Consider the following 22,599-nt stretch of genomic DNA (forward strand, 5'->3'; position numbering starts at 1 on the left):
GCTTTAATGCTCTTTTTTTTTTTAATGCAGCATTTCGTCGTCAATATTTTCAAAATACACACAGGGAAAATATTAAAATGCTATATATATCAAAAGCATTTGAATGTTCAATAAGAAAATAGAACTAAGGGAAAATTTTTCAATGTTAATCAAATGCAAAAATTATATTGTCAAAAATAAAAGTAATAGTTTGATTCGCCGTTAATTATCTTCTTCTTTTAATTAAATTAAAAAATATTAAAATTTTCTTTTAGCTGCACAACTAATATTTTATGCTTATGTCCAAAATTTTGAGAATGTATATTGCACCTTGTCTTTTATACTTGAAGTTTATCTCTTGCATACTTACAAATCTTATGCTTGTGATACAAAAATTGATTTCATTTGCTTGTTATTTTAAGATATATTATGTTTGTTTTAATTTATGTTATGCACTTGGATCAGTATGAATTATCCAAATCACAAAGGAATCCTTTTTCCACCAACAAAGAACAAAAATTCTAAGTAACACACCATTCAGAATCAAGAATAAAGTTCTCGCTGCTCAATTTTACTTTTACGCGACATTTCTCTTTTTATAATTAAATAATGAAAATTATTACGGACTTTGAATTTGAATAATGCTTATAATAAACTTTACCAACTTTACGAAATGCTAAACTATTTTTGTTTACTCGCTCTCGATTTCTTAAAAAAAAAAAAAAAAAAAAAAAAAAAAAAAAAAAAAAAAAAAAAAAAAAAAAAAGAAAGAAAAAAAAATTATTAACGATAACATTTTTCTTTCCTTAAAATAATAACATAATATTTTGTTATTAGCGACACGAGTATATTTTTTTCTTACGATTCACATTCTTTTTAACGTTATTTTAAATATATTTGTCGGGAATCCAAAAATCTACCGAAAACACATATAAATTTGTATATAAAAAGATTACATGTCATTTGAATGAGACTAACTTTTATACAAATCTTAAACGTACTTAGGATCCATTATGTATTTAAGTAAAAAACTGTACAATAAAAGCGTTAGTAAATAGCAAGGAATCATTTACGCACACTTCTTATAAATACATATTTACTAAAATAATCGGTAATAGTTTCTCTTCGTTCCGGTTAAAACTGCATTGAAATTTATTACTTTAAATACATAAAGTATATATTAAAATTTCTTTTCATTTTAATTATAATAAAGATAACGAAGTTATTTTTAATTTAATATTAATTTAGTATATGAAACAGAATTATAAGACTTTGGAAACGTATCATAACATTTAATTCATAAGCGCCCAAGCTATTGATTTATTATACTTAACTGTGACATTAAATATGTATGTACTTAATTGTAATATTTAAAAAGATTAAGTTAAATTTAACTTAATTATCCATCAGAAGAGAAATTATTCCTAAATATAAAAATTTTTTATTTTCCATGTTATTATCTCCAAATTGACGCAATACCAAAAGCGAGAAAACAAAAATGTACACATTTTATCTCATTCCTAAAAGGAAAAACCACAGAACCTCAAAATCCCCTTATTATTCAGAAGAAAACAAAAATACTTTAACCGCGACAGAGACTTTGAGCCACGACTTCCTCACAATCACGCACACAATCGCACTTTAGTTTGTCCTTTTCAGCTTCCAATTCTGCGTGTTGCATGTATGCGCGTGTTTATTCGAGTACACGGCATGTGCAGAATCACAAAGACTCGTATTCGGAGTGTCAACCGTGTCATCGTCCATAGAAAATCTGGCCATCATCATCCGATCAAAGCGTATCTGTTCTGTTGCTGTTGCTGTTGCTGTTGCTGTTCTGGCTGCGGCTGCTCCGAGCCTCAGTCGAATCATTTGGGTTCAGGGAAGGCGACCTGGCACTTGTACACCTCCTCAAGCATGACCGCCTGACCCTGAGCCTGGCTCACCGTCACCGGCGTCGTTGCGTTAACCACCACAACCTGCTGCTGTTGCTGGGCCTGTTGCTGCTGAGCCTGTTGTTGCTGACTGCTCGCGTTTGCCTGCTGGGCATTGCTGGCATTGGCATTGCTGTTGCGGGCGGCTGTTTGACCGTACTTCTCGTGAATCGCTCGATGACGCTTCAGGGCGAAACGGTCAGAGAAGCCGATCTCGCAGATATCGCATCTACAGGGGAGATTAGCAGTCAGGACTGAGGATTACGTGATTTTTGTGAGTATAAGTGTTTTTGCCTTTGCCTTAATGGTAGCCAATCGCAAGAACAATGCCAATTCTTACGGCTTTTGTTTCTTTTTATTCTGTGTTATTTATTTGTATTTTTATTTTTATCGTTTTTTTTTTTATTTTTAATTTGATAGTACAAACTTGATTGGTATTTACTTTTTAAACAATTAAATTTTTTTTCCAAACTCCGTGCATTGAATAGAAACTTGTACGTTTTTAAGAAATATTGTTTCTATGATTGTTGACTAAATATCCCTGATATTATCAATATAATAAAAATATTTAAATTATACTTTTCGATTTTAAATTTCTCATTCTTCATTAATATTACCGTCGAAAATTGTCGTTATCTTTCAAACAACAACAACAACAACAACAACAACAACAACAACAACAACAACAACAACAACAACAACAACAACAACAACAACAACAACAACAACAACAACAACAACAACAACAACAACAACAACAACAACAACAACAACAACAACAACAACAACAACAACAACAACAACAACAACAACAACAACAACAACAACAACAACAACAACAACAACAACAACAACAACAACAACAACAACAACAACAACAACAACAACAACAACAACAACAACAACAACAACAACAACAACAACAACAACAACAACAACAACAACAACAACAACAACAACAACAACAACAACAACAACAACAACAACAACAACAACAACAACAACAACAACAACAACAACAACAACAACAACAACAACAACAACAACAACAACAACAACAACAACAACAACAACAACAACAACAACAACAACAACAACAACAACAACAACAACAACAACAACAACAACAACAACAACAACAACAACAACAACAACAACAACAACAACAACAACAACAACGACGTATTTGAAAATTATCTTAACATTTAAATTATTAAAATTATTATAAATATAAAAAAGTGTTAAACAAAATTGAGATTAGTAAGCATTATTAAATTTTACTTTATATCCAGTAAATATTTTCCTGAAATATTTAACATATTTCTTCATAAAAATGAAGTGAATTCTTAACGTCAATTTTCCATTACAACATCTATAGTGTAAGAATAATCTTAACTCAAATTTTTCAGTTTTATACTGTGGGTGAAAATATATGTTAAAACTTACATTTTTAATTATCCTATTGAATGTGTAGTATTTCCGTTTCTTCGTGATTATTAATTTTTCAATAGTTTTAATTAAAATTTTTAATATATTTTAAAAACGAATGACTAGTAAAATCAAGGTAATAATTAACAAAAATTTTATAAATATTTAACAATAAATTTTTTAGAAAAAATCTTGTTAAGATTCAATTTTCTTGGTGTTGGCAACATCAAATTTATTACTTTGCATATATAATTTTTTTGTTTGACTTAAGGCATTTATAAACACATGTGTATTAAATTAATTTGTATATTATAATAATAGTACAGATAAAATAAAAATTATATTCTATTATATCCTATTGATTCAACGACACAAGCTTTATCTAAAACCAAATACTTTTAGTTTTACATTGTAAACGTATATGCACACTTATCTTTATATTTCATTTATTTGAAACTGAATTTTCTTACTAATTTACAATGTAAAAATATTTGTTAATATATAGACAAACAATACGAACAATTATACCATCAACTAATAACAATTATAAACAAATATACTACAGAGCATAATACATATATAATATTAAAAATGTATCCTATAATTTGAAACAAAAGGATATCTTTTTAATTACTAATATGTTTATGTAATAATATTTAAAATTTAATTATTAATACATATATATATATATATATATATATAATACATTGTGTTTCACCATACTACCAACTCAATTTACTGAAATAAATTGTATTATTTAAAATAAAATTTATATTAAAACAATAAATAAACGTTACAATAAGATTTAATAATGAATAACATGCTATTTTCTATTCCAAGTAATGATTATTGAATTAACAGATATTTCATTTAATCAAAAGATTTGCTTTCTTTATGAATAAAATGAATATATCATTTCAAATTGTGAATGTAATTAATGTTAATTTTATATTTAATATTGTGTTTTGAAAAAGTAAAATTAATTAATTAAATGGAGCCTATTTATATAAACGGTAAATGGAAATATTATATTAGTGTATAAATATTAAAAACATGTTACATAAAAAGATTAATTGAAAATGTACGTAACTCTCAATAAATGAAATACTTAAATGGAATATTAATTTCATATTCTTAAAAAGTGTAAAAATTTTTTGTATAAAACAATTAATTGGTATTAAAAACATTAATAACTTTTCACAGAATATATATACTGAAATTTATTAATAATGAAAAGATTTGTATCATGTAAATAAACAAATTACTTATCGTACGAAATATTCATAATATATTTATTTTTCGAAAATTGTATCTAGATCGAAATTAATAAAATAGAGAGAATGCTGTCCATATTCAAATAATAAGATTGATAAAAAAAAAAAAAAAAAAAAAAGTCTCAACGGTGTAATTTAATCCAAAACAGTTAATGTAAACAATATTTATAATTAGCTTAGTTAATTTCATTATTCAATCATATTTACCTTTACCCCAAGTAATGCAATATTAGTCATGCATTATATATCGATGATGCTCTACATTCATACAAACCTAAACAAATTAAATTAAAAATAGCTAAAATAATGTTGGACTACTACTAGCTACAAATTTTCTTTAAGGCCAAATTAAATTTTCCAACAAAAAAAAAGCAGCCCAAACTAAAGAAAAGCACTGCAGAACATAACCTTTCATTGGCATTGTTCACAACTAATAATGCACTTTTTTTATTACCTGTGTGGTTTCTCTCCGGTATGGACCTTAGCATGATTCTTAAGGTGTGTAGCTTGATTGAACGCACTCCCGCAGATGTTGCACCTATATGGTTTCTCTCCCGTATGAATTCGACGATGATTCCAGAGAGTTGAATGCCTAGCGAAAGTCTTTTCGCAAACTTCACACTGGTATGGTCGCTCACCAGAGTGAATGCGCTCATGATTCTTGAGATGCGGAGATTGTGAAAACTGCATACCACAGTGGCTGCACTTAAATGGTTTCTCACCCGTGTGAACACGGCCATGGTTTTTCAAATACGCCGCTAGAATCGTAGAGAGATAGAGAAAAATGAAGGAGCGATAAATAGTACTTTACGTACTTTATTTCATTAAAAACTAAATACATAAAAGAAAAATATTTTTCTTTCCTCATTTCACACATTCACTGCTGTGGGATACGTGATTAATGAAAATGTATATCAATAGTCATATTAACAACTTAATAAATACTTATATTTAATGCTTACACATTTTACATATTATATGATTGTAGCATTTTCTTATTAAATGTTTTAATGTTTAATAACTAGTTAATTTTAAATTTAAACTATAGAATTCACTTATATTGATTTTATAAAAATTCTATTTATAAAATAGTCGTTCCATTTTCTTTAAATTGAACAAATTAAGATTAAATAAATCGGCATACTTTCGTACAAAATATGCTTTATTATTAATCTGTCATTGTCATTCCGTTATTAAAATAAAATAAAACATATTATATTTTTATGCATTGTTTTTAAAAAAAATAGATATAAGCTTGTTGTTCCGTATATTAGCACTGGAGCAGAGCAAATAGATTAAATTTTGTGAAATTTTTGAAAGTCATCGACGAAGAAAAATGAATAAATAATAAAATATCTATAAATTTTATATAAAATGCTCAAATCAATCATCATTGCGATGGCTGTGGTCGATCCTTACCCTTAGCAAAAGCTAAGCCGCAGACTTCACATTTGAACGGTTTGTCACCAGAGTGCAGTCTCTTGTGAGACCATAGCGAGGAATATCTTGAAAACGTGCCATCGCAAACGTTACAATGAAACGGCTTCTCCTGTTGCTGACTGTTTGCTTTTCCGCCTGTAATTGAAAATACAAACCGAGCGTTAGTTTTCCTCAAAAGGGCCAGTTCTACAAAAAAGATGTGCTCGACGTGGATTTCATGAGATACATTGCGAGTCACGAAATATAATCGGGCTTTTTAAAAAAATATCTTTTGCGATACGTATTAAAAAGGAGCTGTATACTTTGTTCTTAACTTTTTTTCTTTTATTCCGTTATATTTTGTCAATATCTTATTATTACCTATTAATTTAATTTAATTTATGAATTTTTTTGAAGACGTGATTATCAACCAAATTAGAACGGATTCAATTTTTTGTTCTTTTTTTTGAATTTTTTTTTATTGTTTATTTACACTTTATTACATTGAATCAATCTAGGGTTTATACAATACTAATCTTTTTAAATATACACATGATAATAGAAAAAAAATGTTACTAATTTTTAAACAATTGTCTAAAGAATAAAATACATAAAAAAAAAAAAAAAAAAAAAAAAAAAAAAAAAAAAAAAAATGATAATAATAATAATAATAATAATACAAAACTTCTAAATTCAATTCCAAGTATAAACTCCTCTTTTCAATTGTATCGTGAAAGAAAATATTCAACTGAGACTAAGGTTTTAATTAATGAAGATTTCTGTCCACGAGCAAGAGTGTGAGTGTTGATTCGTCGTAGTATCAAATTTATAAAACTGTCCCTTAGGGGAGTGGTTTTGTTCTGTGCAATTGTCTTAAATTTAGATGCTGACAGTTCTAGTAAAAAAAGAAGAAAATTATAATATAAAACATTTTAATTACAAACTATGAATCGATATCAAGTAAAGTCAATGATTTATTATTATTATAATAATGATTACAAATAAATTAAAATTAATTAATAAATTCAATTCGAACGTACAATAAGTTCAGTTATTAAATCAATTAATAAATTAAGTTCAATTAATTAATAAATTCATAAAAATTGATGAATAAATTGAATTAAATTAATTGGTAAATTTCAAAAATTTGATAGAATAAAAATTATAAGTTATACAAGAAATATATGTGCATATGCAAATATACATAAATATGCGTGTGTGCATAGGTATGTATGTGTACGCATATGAAGAAAAAATGAATAAATAACTAATGAAAGAACATGTCATCAATCATTAACAATTCTTGATCACTGAATACTGCCAGTACGCTTTAAAAATTATATTTATGCAATACTTTAAAATAGTCTATCTACAACACAAGAAGCATGCAGAAAATCATGTACTTTAATTATAATTGTATTTGCATGAAAGTAAAGACACTGAGAAAAATTCATAAGTAAAATAATATTCTAAAGAGGTCTGATTATATAAACTGAATATTACATTGTAATAGTATTGAATATAATAAAATATCTTGTTGACATTAAAAATGTTTTGATTTATAAATTTTTCTCATAACTATGTCAAATCCAACAAATCCTTCTAGTGTCCCAAGTTATATTAGATGGCTACTGAAGTAGTACTATAGTTTTTACTGGTGAAAAAAGAATTCGGAAACTAAAATTACTTCTCAAGTAAAATGTAAGTACCATCAAAAGAAGAATAATTTACAAAGATAATTAAAATTAAGTCACAGAACTGTCACCATCTAAACAACAAACCGACAGGGATTTCTTTGTCAATAAAAATAGAAAAAAAAAAAAAAAAAAGTATAAAAAATGTTTGTATTAATTTTACAGAAATTTATAAAGAAAAAGAGATCCCATACATTTCGTGGCTGTGATTTTTTTTGTCCAACTTACTTCCTATGATGATGCGGCCTGTTGCCTTGCAGCCGCTACACTTAGCGAGGGAACTGATTCCGGAATCTAGTTTTTCGTTGTGTTTACCTACCATACACCACCCGATGTACGATCATGACAGCAATGAAATGAGAAATGGAGGAAAGATGGCTTACGCCTTACAAGAAATGCTACTTTTTAAAACATTTTGTAAATAATTACATTTGACTAGTGTGTAAATTTATTGATTTTTAATTATTAACTACTCATATACAACACTATTCAAATGATTTAAATAAAATAAATAAAAAGTATTTGTAACCTCATTCCTTTCTACATGTATTTGATAAAAAGTATAAAAATGCTTTATTTAAACAAGCCTTAACTGAATTTACTTATATAAAAATACAAAATAAAGTGGTACAGTAATGCATAAAATAATCATGTAACAGTGCAAACAACTTGTAAAAATAAAACAATTTAACTTATATTCATACTTGAAAACAACTAAAAAATATATGTATTTATTTTTATCGTTATAATTTCAAAATGTATAAAAAGTTTGATTTGGTAGTAACATTTCTTGCTATATTAAACAATTATTTAAATAAAGTAATAAAACTTACCAATGAAAATAATGCCTGTGCCATTGCACTTGTGGCACTTGGTTACACTGGTGACACCACGCCGCTTCACTGGATGATGACCAGGTTTAATAGCTAAATAAAATTAAATTTTCAATTTTTTCATTTTTAAAACAAGGTAGGAAAACAGAAGGTTACTATTATGATAGTCGAACCAATATAAATAATCATCACATTTCTTTCGTTTCATTAATTAAATATATATAATATGTATAGAATACAAACTTTTGGTTTCTAAATCTAGCTTTTGATTAGACATTTGAAATAAATAAATACTAAATATTATTTGCAAAGTAATGTATGTGAAAAGTATATAAGATTGTCAAAAAGGGTTTAATGTTCATTATTAATACAGTTATGGCTCCCAATAATCGTTATAAAAGTCCATTACATAACTAAATGCCTTTCCTACCATTGATATTATAGAAAAAAAATTTATCCAGATTATTCTTTATATCTCTATACATTGTTCAATAATATTCTAAATTATAATGAATTATCATGTAATATTTAGATTGTTACTTTGGTACCTCAACAATTACAAATAAAAAAGAAAATGTAAATACTTTATACTTACTTTTTTTTATTTTAGTAGGATGATGTTCACAGGGATCTTCGCTTCCACAATCTTCACATATTTGCACCTTTGGCTTTTGGTGCATGTTTGTCTTGTGACTTTTTAATTCTCCTGGTAACGCAAAACATGCTCCACATACATCACACGTATATGGTCTTTCTGGAGTTGTTGCAACTGTCACTGTCGTAGGTGTTTGTACTACTACTTGTTGAGGTTGCTGCTGCAAATTGCTTGGCGTCGAATTATGAATACGTTTGTGATGGTTTAGCAGACTCATGTGACCGAATACGAGGCCGCATATGTCGCATTTAAAAGTTGTATTTGTAGCTAGATTCATCTGATTAATGAGGGTGTTGTAGCCAACGGGTTGTACATCGAAGCGATAACAGCCCTTGTCGTCAGTGGTAATGGCACCAATGGTACCCACCGCGTTGGCTTGAACCTTTTGCAACATGTTGACGTTGTAATAAAAAGGAAATTCCGTGGTAGCTGATTGCTGCCCAGATTTGTCCTCCTTTTTATCACTTGTTACATACATCTGTTGAGTTTGTTGCTGCTGCGACTGTTGGCCCTGCGCAGCCTGCTGTTGCTGGATCTGCTGAGGGTCGAACATCGTTGCTTCTTGGGGCTGATGTTTAATGTAGGAAGAAATATTTTGTGAATATAGATGCATAATTTAAAAAGTCCATATAAATACGTTTTTAACAAGGTATTGTCGATTATATTGAGGACAACAAAATCATCTTTTGTTAAATAATTTTTTAAAATATTTCATGTATAAGTAAATTCACTTGAAATAAAAATCGTTATTTATTTCAATCTTATTTCTATAAGCCTCATTATAGTCGATAAGTCATCAGAAAATCTAATAAAAGTATCGCAATGTAAAATTTAGATGAACAAAATAGCAAGAAGGTTAATTACGTACATTAACTTTACTATATTGAAATCAATTAAAATCTTAGGGGTTATAATTATGAAAAGAAAATTTGTTATTCATTAACAAAATTTATATAACTTTATATAATTTTATATAACATTGAAAATCAAATTGATTTTAATATAGTATAATTTAAAATTAGTAGCAGATTAATCGGTCAATTAAAAAATAAAAAAACTTTATAACGATTAAAAATCAAAAGTATTGTATAAACATACTTTTCTTGTAATTATATATTTGCGATTGTTAAGATGAATCTGCTATTATATAGAACAATTTCAAATAATTACAGTTTTTGATAATTTTGACAAGTCCAAAACTGTTCATTACTAAAATTTACAAATCAACAATTATACATTACTTGACTCAAATTTCACTGAAGTGGCAAAACAATGTCCTTGACTCGATCTATCCTCAAAATTTTGTGCAGCGTGTAGGTGAAACAATAAAAAGTCTCACCTGCCGCTGATCAGCGTAACTGGAGTTGCTTTGCTCAGTTTGTGTGAAGCTGTTGGTCTGCTCCGTTTGTGTAAACATGGAACACTTCACTGGTGCCTGAATTTGTTGGCCCTGCTAAATTTTAAAACATGTTAGATTTTTCACATTTAATTTAATTTAACATTTATTTTCAAATCTATACACCTCGTATATTACATTACATATACACCTCGTCTTCATTATTTCACAAAATTCTAAACATTCCCTAGTTTGTTTGTCTACTCAGTTTTTGCTTTTGGGTATTTTTCCTTTAATAATTTTGCGTTCAACAGCCTTTATAACAATCACATTGAAGCTCAAGATACAAGCAGCAATGCATACAAAGGATAAATAAACAATATTAATCCTTTTTAGAACTGTGTGTTTCCTTTTGTACTATGTACATTTTTTTTTTCATTACTCAAACGCAGCGCATACCTGCTGTATTTGATCGGCTTGCGTTGTGTTCAACCACACCACGTTGTTACCATTCGACTCTAGAGCCATTGATGTACTGCTCTTCAATCCTGCACAATTAATAGGTAACAGCAACGTTACAGAAATAAATAGAGCTCTCCAAGGAATGCATTATATTAACAAATATATGTCTTTCACAAATTTGTCTGCTTAAGTTTTGATTTCTATTTATTTATGCAAATTGAAAGTAATTGATTAGTGATTAAAAGGTGCTTGCCTGTATCAATCATATCTTTATTATATATAAAAGTTAGATTAACAATTAAATAGTGAACTATCAAATAGATAAATGTACAAATGAAAACTATAATTCATATTACATAAATCTTCCATCACCTTTTCAAAACGAATGAATCGCAAGAAATATTTCTAATAATTATTAACATTATTAAAATAATGTATAATAATATTTTATTTTATGGCTTAATAAAATATTTTCCTAAAAGTTTAAAAACAAATTAAATTCTCTATAAATTATTGCACAATATTAAATATAAGTTGGAGTAGAAGATCGATGTACCCTCAAGACAATGGATAACATAAATGTTAATGTAAAAATTTAAAAGTAAAACAAAATAATTATAAACAAAGAATCCCAACCAATGATTAATTAATGCATAAACTTTGTGAATATTAAATAATGAAATTATTATAATTAAATAAATAAAGGGCCTTTAATATTTTCAAAATAAAAATAGAAAAAATTAAGTTATTTATTACTTCCTAAGCTTTTATTATTATTAAAAAGTATACGCACTATAAAATAAAGTATTATAATTTATAGATTTTTATAAAAAATTCTTTAACCAACTTTCTTTATAACACCGGCATGCACATCGACACGTAAAATTACAATTTGAATTTTCATAAATTTCTACATTTGTTTTTGATTAAAATTCAATTTCAAATTTTCTATACTTAAATTAGATTTAAAGCGTCGTCACTGTACTTAATATTTAATGTTTAATCTAATATAGAAATATGGTAATTAATGCTGATAAATAAATTATAAAATGATTTGATACACAAGATTTATGTATAGGACAGTAAGTTTAGACCTCACAATTAGAAAGCTAAAGGAGCCAAACGAAGTTTGTATATTAATTATGTATGTGAATCAATATTTATGGCATTGAGTAGTTAAACGACAAACAAGAAGTAGATTTGGAATCTAAGACTTCTATCACTCGTTGATTACCTTAATCATGACGGGTGGTTTGGAATGGATTTCAGTCTGTACGTAAATGTTTAAAATTACGTGGCCTGCACAATATACTCTTAGAATTCCACTTTTTAATAAGATATTTGCACATTAGTCTATCAGAAGCAAGTCCTTATAGGAGAAAACACTTTCTACATTTTTTGACATCTGAATAGATTTTGCAAATATTCACAAGTACCAATATTATCCATCACGATTGTTGCATATATATATAAGAAGGGGAAAGAATGAAATAGAGAAAGAAAGCAAAATACAAAGAAAAAGTAAAAAACATAATGAAATAATTGTATTATATATAAATAACACGCGAACGTTTAAGAGTAAGAGCAGAGGGAAAGGTGGGCAATAAAGAGAAATGCAGATGCACAAGAGAAAGAGCGAGATGGAGGAAAAACAGTGCGCAACAAAGATAGAAAGAGAAAATTATGAGAAAGATAGATAGATAGATAGAGAGAGAGAGAGAGAGAGAGAGAGAGAGAGAGCGAATGGAAGAAGAGTGACGATGAAGAGAGTCGTTTACGGGACAGAGACTATGCGCCATATCGCGCCAAAAGCGAGAGGAACGAGATTTGGAAAAGGAATAGTAGCGTGTCAGACATGATGTGTGTTTGGTAGTTAGTGAATCGGGACGGGAACTTCGGCCAAGGGTGAGAGGCGACGCCGTCACCGAGACAGAACAAAAAGCAGGGGAGATGGCATTTGTTGGGATATTCGAGAGAAAGATAGGAAAAATATCTCAGGCGCTTCTTTTGCACACAGGGATTAGAGTATATCTATTATGCATATATACACACGGCGCGTTCATGTGCGTATTATGTGTCTCACTGCAACGGCGGAGGTATAAGAGAGACAATGCGAAATGGCCGTAGTGTGATACATGCAGGCGAAAAAGAGAGGAGAGGGCGAGGGAAGAGAGAGAGAAAAGGAGAGTCAGAGAGAGCAACTCTGGGCGAATGTATATATAGGTATTATACCTACTCTCTTGTGTATTCCTTCTCTCTAGCTCGTATAGTGAAGCAAAGCAGCAAACAGAGAAGGAAAATGGCCGCGCCGAGGCGGGACGACCAAGCCGAAAGAGAAAGACGCCTAGTTGAAGCTTATCCCTACCCTCAGTCTCGTGACCAAGAGGGACACACATGAGCACATGCATATAGTAGGGGCGCGCGCAACCAACTTCTACGGGCCTAGTTGTAGCTCCTGTCCCGTGTACGTTTATGAACGTGAACGTGAAAGAGAGAGGTTGAGAGAGGTTGAGAGAGAGAGAGAGAGAGAGAGAGAGAGAGAGAGAGAAGAAAGATATTACGCGTGTAGGGGCTGGAGGAAGGAGGGGGTATACGTAGCGACCTCGTGCGGTTGCGTCTACAATTTATGTTTATTGTGTTGGAATCGTATGATAGTGTAATGGTCGTTTGAATTGAATTTTGCATGTTAAGATTTTAAATGCTTTTTTGATAATGATATCTATGCAATTTTAATAAAGCATAACTTTAAAAGGCAACATTCAATGAATACAAGAGGCCTGAACAATAAAAGTTAAGAAAGCAAAAACTGTAGACGTTGCTGCTTTAAAACCGAGGAGATACGCGGGCTTGATATATATATATATATATATATATATATATATATAATAGAAAGAAAGAGAGAGAGAGAGAGAGACACAAAGTATATTGGACGCAGAAAGCTTAAAATTTTGTCTCAAATTTAGAAACACCGTCTTGTAAAGCACAGTACAATGAGTTTCCTTACAAAATCAAGTCTCGGTAATTATTTTGACAATTTCCAACTTTCAATACGTTCTTCATTATAAACGAGAAGAGAAAAATAAGAAGAGGAAGAGAGAGAGAGAGAGAGAGAGAGAGAGAGAGAGAGAGAGAGAGATACAAAGTATATTGGACGCACGTTTGTAAGTGGAAACATATATTTCAAGACCAGATAAAATTAATGAGTCGAAGAGAGATAGAGAGAGAGAGAGAGAGAGAGAGAGAATGCGCGTGCGTGTGCCTGTCTACGGATGGGTGGGTGTAATCCACTGAAAATTACTATATTTATAAATTGTTTATGCACGGATGGGATTGAATATCATTAAAAGCAATGCCAACTAATGAAGCCGAAAGCAGAGCACGAATACATTTCAATATATTATGTGTATACAACTATAAATGGATGTAGCGCGCGCGCGCACATAATATGGTAAACAGTAATTCAATAAACAGATACAGTTGCATCTGCGGGCTTTTGTGTATAGGTATTTATGTGTGCGCCTGCGTGTTGCGTGTACATGCATATGTCGTATGTATATAGTATAGGTATAGAGAAATATGACAGGGCTATTAAGTCAAAAGGAACAGATGGCATATTCGATTGTTTGTCCCAGCTCATGCAATTTATATATTTTACACATGAGTAATATTACAAATTTATAGCATTATTTGAAATATTTGTCGTGGATGGGCGTCACGGGAGGCATGTAAAACGTACAGGTTGGAACGAAAGGTTGTAGAAGAGAAAACTGATAAATATATATATGAAGGAGAAAGGAAAAAAGAAGCTGGCAGTTGTGCGTGTGCGCGCACACTACATATATTCGTAGATGCTCATTACGGGCATAGGGGCAAAGGAGAGGATTCGAAGAACGGAGATAAATCGAGGTGAAGAAAGAGAAGAGAATAAATGTGCCGGTGGGAAAGAGATGAAGATACAGAGGCGCTCTTCAGAGTGCGAGCGTGCATAGGGAGCGAGAGAGCGAGAGAGCGAGAGTAAGTAGACAGACGGGGTAGTGAGGTCGTGTAGAGAGAAGCGGGACTGGCAGTCGGTTGAACACACACGGACTCACATGGGACGTGGTGTCGTCTCGGGTTATCCGCGGCCGGCCTCCTATCTCCGGAGCCTCGTCAAGTTGCCGCTGCTCGACCTGCCGACGGCGCCGACGTCGCTGCAGCGCCGTTGTTCCTCGGGACGGTGTCGCGTAGCCATGTTGACGCCGCGCGGCGCCCCTTTTTTTCACTCCTTATCTCTCCGCTCGTCGAGCACCGTCTTGGACGCACGCACACGCGCGCGCGCGGCACTGGCACTTCTTACCTCTTCCCTGCCTGCGCGCACACACACACGCACATATAAACGTTGACAAACATACACAGAGGATGGCAAAAAGAGGCCGAGATAGCGCGATTCCCGCGTTATGCTTAATCTCCCGTTTCGTTCTTGTCTCGCATTTCTCTCCTCTTCTCGTGAAAAACGCGGGCTTACGAAACGAAGCCTTCGCTCTGTCTCGCTCGCGTCGTGTCGTCGCTATTCCAACTTGTGCACTTGAGCTCGAGCAGGCTCAACCCGGCCACCAACGGCACACGCACGCACAGACACACGCGAGGACACGGACTAGGAGGCGCGTATACGCAGGCGCGCGAGTCCGAGCGAGATGGAGGAGGCGGTGGCGGTGACGACAATGCCGATGTGTTGGTGCACGCGCGCGCGCGCGCGCGAAAAAAGCCGGCAGACCACTAGCCGTGAATAAACATTGCTCTCGCAGCGCGTTTATTTTAGTTTTTTCTTGTGCTCACTCGCGGTGTGTGTTACCACGGGTGTTCCGCTCGTAAAACGCAAACACAACGACGAATCGACAGTCGATGATTGTCCTTTTCGCTCTATTTAACTATCTCTCTCTCTCTCTCTCTCTCTTTCTCTGATCCTCTTTCTCGTCTCGCTCTATTTAACTATCTCTCTCTCTCTCTCTCTCTCTCTTTCTCTGATCCTCTTTCTCGTACGGTGCCGAAAGGTACGGATCACAGATATTCTGTTATCGTTCGTTGGGAAAACGGACGAGCAGCGACACCAAGGCCTATGCAGGCGGAGGAAGGGAGAAAGAGGACGGAACAACTCCGTGTCCCGACGCCGGCGGTTGCGTCCTTCTCTAACCACCGTGTGAATCCCGCGTCCTTCCCCTCACGCGCTTCTTCCAAGTAGCATATACCACGCTTGGGTAATATACGTGCGCGCGAAGCGACGCGCTACCGCCGCCACTTTTTTCAACGCCCGATTAAGGTGCACGTCTCTCTCACTCTCTCTCTCTCTCACTCTCTCTCTCTCTCTCTCTCTCTCTCTCTATATATATATATATATATATATATATATATATATATTTCGCGCTGGCGCTCGCTCTCTCTTTATCTACCTGCTGCCGTTTCTCTTTGGCTGACCCGAAAGAGCTGCGCACTCGACGCCTGCGCAGCCACCAGCTCGCTTCGTTATTATCCCAGAATGTTGGGTTGGGTGGGAGGAAGATAGAGAATGAGAAGAGAAACCGAGACTGACTGACAGAGAGGGAGGGAGAGAGACGGAGAGAGGTTAAAAGAGACTGGCATTACAATTGAAGAAAGGGTAGGAGAGGCCTTGCGACGGTGTACGAGCACGATAGAGAAGGGAGCTTTTTTATATTCGGTTTTTTTTTTTACCGTTGTCAATTCACCGAAACGTTTTTATCAGCCTTTTTTTTCTCTTTATTACTTATTTATCCGTGGCCCTCTGTCACTCGATCGCGACCGCCGACATCACCATTTTTGTATTCGGATTTATAATACGTGTATTTCAAATTTCGGAAGGACAGGATTTTAAATTGAACGATGATGCGATTAGCTCTCTCTCTCTCACACACACACTCTCTCTCGCTCTCCTGAGAATCTATACCGTTCTTTAACGAGACGGGAGCCCCGAAAAAGTAGGGAATGGAAATTTGCAGCACGTTCTTGTCCCTTAGTGAATACCACGAAAAAATTGAGAGCGTTAGTCCGTTCTCCCCGCCCCATCCTTGACGCGTTTCATCGGTTTTATTCTTTTTTCGTTATCGCATTTAACGTTCGATTCTCAAACACCCAATTACCCGGGCGAATGGGAAATCGAAGGGTGCTGGAGGGGAAGAGGAATAAACTAGTAGTCCCGCGTACGAATAAAGTAGATATGCAATATTAGCTTTTGCTTACTTCCAAGGATATACACGTTATGTGTACATCGAGATCGTGTCTTCTCGTTTCTGGAGGTGTATCACTCCTTCTTCTGTTTCTCGCTGTCTCGCTCCCGTGATCCGACGACGTTCGTCGTGTCTCTGTCTCAGGATCTCTTCTTTCCTCTCTACCTCTCCTTCCCTCTTTGTCGTGTCGTTTATCCGACGGCTGCAGTCCGTCTGTCGGTCTCTCTCTCTCTCTCTCTCTCTCTCTCTCTCCCGCCCGGCTTCCCTTTCGCCCGCGCACTTTGCCCTCTCTCTTTCTGCCACTCGTCGTTTGTCCGTCCTTCTTTGCGTATGTATTATACGCAGCCCGCGGACCAGACACAAGACGATTCTAATATGTCTGTCTCAGTCTGCAGCCCGGTCGTCGCCGAGGGCCGAGAAAGAGAGCGGCTATATAGTTTCGCAGCGATTCTTGCGTCGCGTCGGGCTCGTTGCGTCAAGCCTGATTGTCTAGCGTCCTTCTCACTCTCGCTAGTCCTCGTCCGCTCGACTGCCTCTATTTCTCTTCAACGCGCTGCGAGCAGGCCGCAGACGTGTTCGCTTCTTCTCTGTGCTCCGTGTGAGACGCAGCTAGAGTGTAATAGAGCGAGAGTGAGAGCGAGAAAGAGGCAGCGAGAATGAGAGAGAGAGAGAGAGAGAGAGATAAAAGAAGGATGGCGAGCTTGAGTGAGCGAGAGAGGGGAGAGAGAGAGAGAGAGAGAGAGAGAGTGAGTGAGAGAGAGTGAGTGAGTGAGCGAGCGAGCGATTGATGTTGCGGCGGGCAGGGTGGGGTGGTCGCGACCAAGGGAAGCGATGGCGTTAACGGTTGAAAGAGAGAGAGAAAGACGGACGCCAAGGTCGATTCCTAGCTGTAGAGCGAGACGGCTTGCGAGCGAAGGCGATCGAAGCGACATCGTCGTCACAGACTATTGGCTGAAGTGTCGCTTGGGAGGGGGAGGAGAAAAAACCGTCGAAAGTAGGGAGTGACGGTTGCGCCCAGCGAAAAAGGGATAACCTCGTGGGGGCATTATGCCGCGTTTCCATTCCTATATTCCGCATTCATATCGTCCAGTTTTCATGTAACTTTATGATGTTTTTTTCAAGCAATGTCCGTATACGCGTGGATGCTGGTGGTGTTGTTCCACGTGGACACGGATTCGAAAGAAGTAAATAATGCACGATTAGGCGGGTGCGAGTAATATTTTAACGTTGAAAGTTTTACGAGGCCAAGCGAATGTAAATGCAACGATATTAGACGATCGTATTTCATCGAACGGAAAAATGAAATCTTATTTACTGAGTGAGTGTCGATAATAAAGAAACTCGCGACTGTGTCGGCTTATAAAACACTTATAAAACAACTCAAGAAATGTGATTGTATCGCAATGATGATTAATTTGCTCCTTTTTTTTTCTTTTCTTTTAAATAATTTGTAGGTACATGGCCTAATCTGAACTATTCGTATGAAATCCGTATTTTTGTATAAATAAAGTAAATATATTCTGATATTATGAAGTTACCTACTACCAACGAATATTTGAACGCTCGTATTTCCTAATGTAGGTCGATTAAAGTGGCCCATTTAAATAATTCACAATCAAAAGTATTTCGTAAAAAGTAAAATAATTTGATAATATTGAAAAATTCGAAATGCTTTTTACAATTTAATTGCATTTATTGAGAGGATGAAGCATTAAAGATTAAATTAATTATCATAGATTACACGCTCAAGAATGGAATTTTTAATTTCTATTACACATGTTGCTCTATGAATTAATCGTAAATATGTGTTCGATTAAGCTATTCTTAATCGTTATACATGAAAATATTGAATAGCATGTTAATCATTCGAGTTATAACGAATGCATATTAAAATTCGACTGCTTACGTTAATATATTTTGTAATTTTTAAATACATTTTATTAATAATTGGTTTAAGGTATCCATTCCAGTAAACATTTCAAAGATACAATTTCATGTAAATACCTTGGCACAAAGACACGTCTTTTTAATATAATAATCAACATAATACTTGAATAATAATCAGGTTGATGGAGTAATTTTTCTTTGGGGTCTACTTATTCATTTGATTGTTCAACAATATTAAAATAAGCTTATTTCAAAAGTAACTTCAACTATACAAAAGAGTATTTAAATTAATGATATTCCTTTAATTAAGCCACAGCTATTGACACTTATCAAAGTGAATGTAAATGTAAATGAATGCAAAAATATGTATATATAAAATGGATCTTTTGAGTATAGAATTCTGATTTGCTTAGAAAATAGTGATAGTATAAATATAAGCAAAAAACATATATATCCCTAAGTATTATTTATATTTAATAAACGATAAGTATATTTATTTTTTTAAAAATTTTTTCCTATATATATATATATACACAAAATATTTGTTCATTGCGTAACATACATTGAAAATAATAGAATTAACCGCGCAAATAACAAGAAATGAGAGTGAAGAAGATACAGAGGCAGAGAAATTTCTGGTGAATGACTGAGAAGGCAAAAATAATACGCCCTCGTATTTTACGCTTATTGTATCATCAATTTGAAATACTTTATTTATCAATTTGTATAATATTATATAACTTTTCATATAATTACACGTCTTTTCAATAAATAATTAATTAATTACAAAATATTATTATTAAAAATTTCTAATTACAAATTATTATTATGTCGTTAAATTATAAAGATATTACTTAATAAATCATATTTTAGCATTGAAAAAATTTAATAATTTTTTATTTTGTAATATAGTTAAATTTTTATATTATTTCTAATATTTATTTGTAATATAGTATTTTTATTAATTATGCATTAAAGTTAAATAAAATACGTATCACGTGTTATACATCATAGAATAATAGTTATAATAAAAAAAAAACATAGTTAAATTTATTCAATGATATTTAATCGGAATGATATTTTCAATATGATAAACAATGTAGTATAATAAAATATATTTAGTTAATTTTGCATGTTTAATAAAATATAATTTTTTTTCTGTTTTTCTTTAATAGATTCAACATTTGTATCCGAATTATTATGCTATTTTTAACACAGAATTCCAGTGACGATATAATTGTCTTTTTTTTTTATATATTTATATGTAATATATTGAGATTCGATAATTGAATGTTGAATGAAACTAATAAACCCTATTGTACAATAAATTCTTTTATAGTTATCTTTGTAAATCATTGATTATTATTCATTTTTACCAATCCTTTGTCAAAATATTATAACAAGCTAATAAATATATATTTAATATATCAATTCCCTGGATATACTTTATAATTGAACAGTTAATAAATATTAGGAAATTAACTTTTCTTTTTTTATTGTCTATAGTATTTTAATCAATTAATGTTTTTTATAAGCTTTATTTTTTCATTACCAAAGCTACTTTAAAACTTTCATTTTGCTTCATCAAATTTGTGCTCTTTGTAAGATATCAATTTTATTATAGTTTTTAATTAAATCTTCTCTTTTTCTTATTATAATTTACTTATTCTGATTATTTTTCAATACACATATTAACTAAGTCGAAAATTTCTTTTAATTAATAATAAGCTTTATTACTTTCATAATTATTTCAATGTAATGTATGATTCTACATTTTCTAATTTTCTTTCTATTTTGCATATTTATTGATCAATTATTGTCTTATTCCTTTGATGTTGTTTATTAATTATTTTATACTGTTTAATATTCAAATATACTTACTTACTGTGAAAATTTCATTTTTCAGAAAAACGTTAATTTTTTTAAACTTCCTTATACAATATAATTATTTTCTTATATTACTATTAATATTTTATATATTACTATCCTCTTATATTATATTCTTTATTTACATTTATTCTACTGTATTTATTTATTTTATTTTTTTTTTTTTTTGTATACTATTACTTCGTATGAGATTTTTTAATTAATTACTTTGAATTCATAATATCACATTTTATTTACACATTATATTATTGTTATTCTCTCACCCCCTCTTCTTTCTATCTACCTATCCATTTATACACTTTTCTAAACTTTATTTTTAAAACGTACTTTCTTTTTTATAATTATTCCTTTGATTTTTCAATTTTTTTTTTCATCTATACACTTCACTTATTTGTCGGAAAAATAGTTGAACATATTATTTCAATTGTTTTACGCATTTAAATGTTTATTGATTGTATTTTGTATCTTTATCTTTTTCTTAACTTCATTAATGAATTAATATTTTTATTTATTTTATTTTTTTACTATTTATAAATATTTTTATTACTCTCAATATTCAAATTCCATTAATTTTTTTTCATAATCATCATTTATCACCTGACATATCTAATGCATATTTTTGTGATTTTTTTCATTACTATGAAGATATTGTTTTATTCCGATATTTTTATTAAAATCTACCAAATTGATCGTATTTAAGAGAATTATTTTTTAACTAATTCATTACTTCTTTGGTTATTTATATACCTATATAAATATCAAAACTCTGTTTCGAAATTAATTATATAATGTTTATATTAATATTTATCAGTAAATGGGTACAAAAGTGTTTGTGAGAAAATTGAAAAATCGAGTCTTAACAGTTTTAATAACGAATGTTTTCTTTTCATAAACATTGAAGAAGATAAAAACTGTAATGTTTGAGATAAAAAATTATTAAACTAAGTGTGCTCTCTAATAAATTCATTATTATGTTGAAAGCATGCGAGAATGTGAAATAAAAATGTAGCATTTTTAAAGTAGCTACTTTAAAAATTTTTCTTTTTTTTATATTCATCTATTTTTATATAGAATATATAGAATATTATAGTGAATTATTTTACTAGTCTAAGTATCTCATTATTATTTATAATTTTCAATGGTTTGAAAACTACAATGAAATCAATCAAAAGATTTAAATTCAATGGGTTCTATTATTTTTTAGCTTTTTAAAATATATAAAAATTTCTAATACTATTATAGTAAGATGATTTAAAAATTGTAACAATAAAAATTTTTACATATTTTTTAATAAAATATAATAATATACATTTATTATTAATTTTTGGAACAATATATTTTATTATAATGTCTAATATACTAAGCTTTCAAGGGTATAAATATTTCACACTATAAATATTTTATTAACATTGTTTGAGTATACATCTAATTTATTACACTGAGATATACAGTAAACATTTTTTTTAATATTAATAAATTATTTGCAAAATTTTAATTCTTCGTCGAAAATGATATATTTTTATACGATAGTTATTGATAAAAAAAATATAAACATTTCTTAAATTTTACATAATATTCAAACTAATTTTAAATTAA

At 31.4% G+C, this 22,599-nt stretch overlaps 1 protein-coding gene across 10 annotated transcripts; it reads right to left on the reverse strand.

Moving 5' to 3' along the window:
- Window positions 1-1,401: 1,401 nt before the first annotated feature.
- LOC105368735 (zinc finger protein OZF) lies at window positions 1,402-17,309 on the reverse strand. 10 transcript variants are annotated; one of them, XM_011507825.1, is made up of 9 exons: window positions 13,248-13,492; window positions 11,009-11,097; window positions 10,553-10,666; window positions 9,154-9,781; window positions 8,559-8,651; window positions 7,954-8,040; window positions 6,032-6,187; window positions 5,067-5,370; window positions 1,402-2,139 (listed from the first exon to the last, which is right to left on the reverse strand). In XM_011507825.1, exons 1-9 carry the CDS (start codon window positions 13,417-13,419, stop codon window positions 1,845-1,847), a joined length of 1,938 nt encoding a protein of 645 aa, XP_011506127.1. In that variant the 5' UTR covers window positions 13,420-13,492; the 3' UTR covers window positions 1,402-1,844. The 10 variants fall into 10 exon arrangements, with proteins under 10 accessions (XP_011506127.1, XP_011506136.1, XP_011506171.1 ...); XM_011507859.1 differs by lacking the exon at window positions 13,248-13,492 and adding an exon at window positions 17,243-17,275 and having other exon boundaries at window positions 1,404-2,139; XM_011507851.1 differs by lacking the exon at window positions 13,248-13,492 and adding an exon at window positions 15,103-15,165 and having other exon boundaries at window positions 1,404-2,139.
- Window positions 17,310-22,599: the final 5,290 nt, after the last annotated feature.

The sequence above is a fragment of the Ceratosolen solmsi genome, unplaced genomic scaffold (genome assembly GCF_000503995.2).
Source record: "Ceratosolen solmsi marchali unplaced genomic scaffold, CerSol_1.0 scaffold10, whole genome shotgun sequence".
NCBI classification, from domain to species: domain Eukaryota; kingdom Metazoa; phylum Arthropoda; class Insecta; order Hymenoptera; family Agaonidae; genus Ceratosolen; species Ceratosolen solmsi.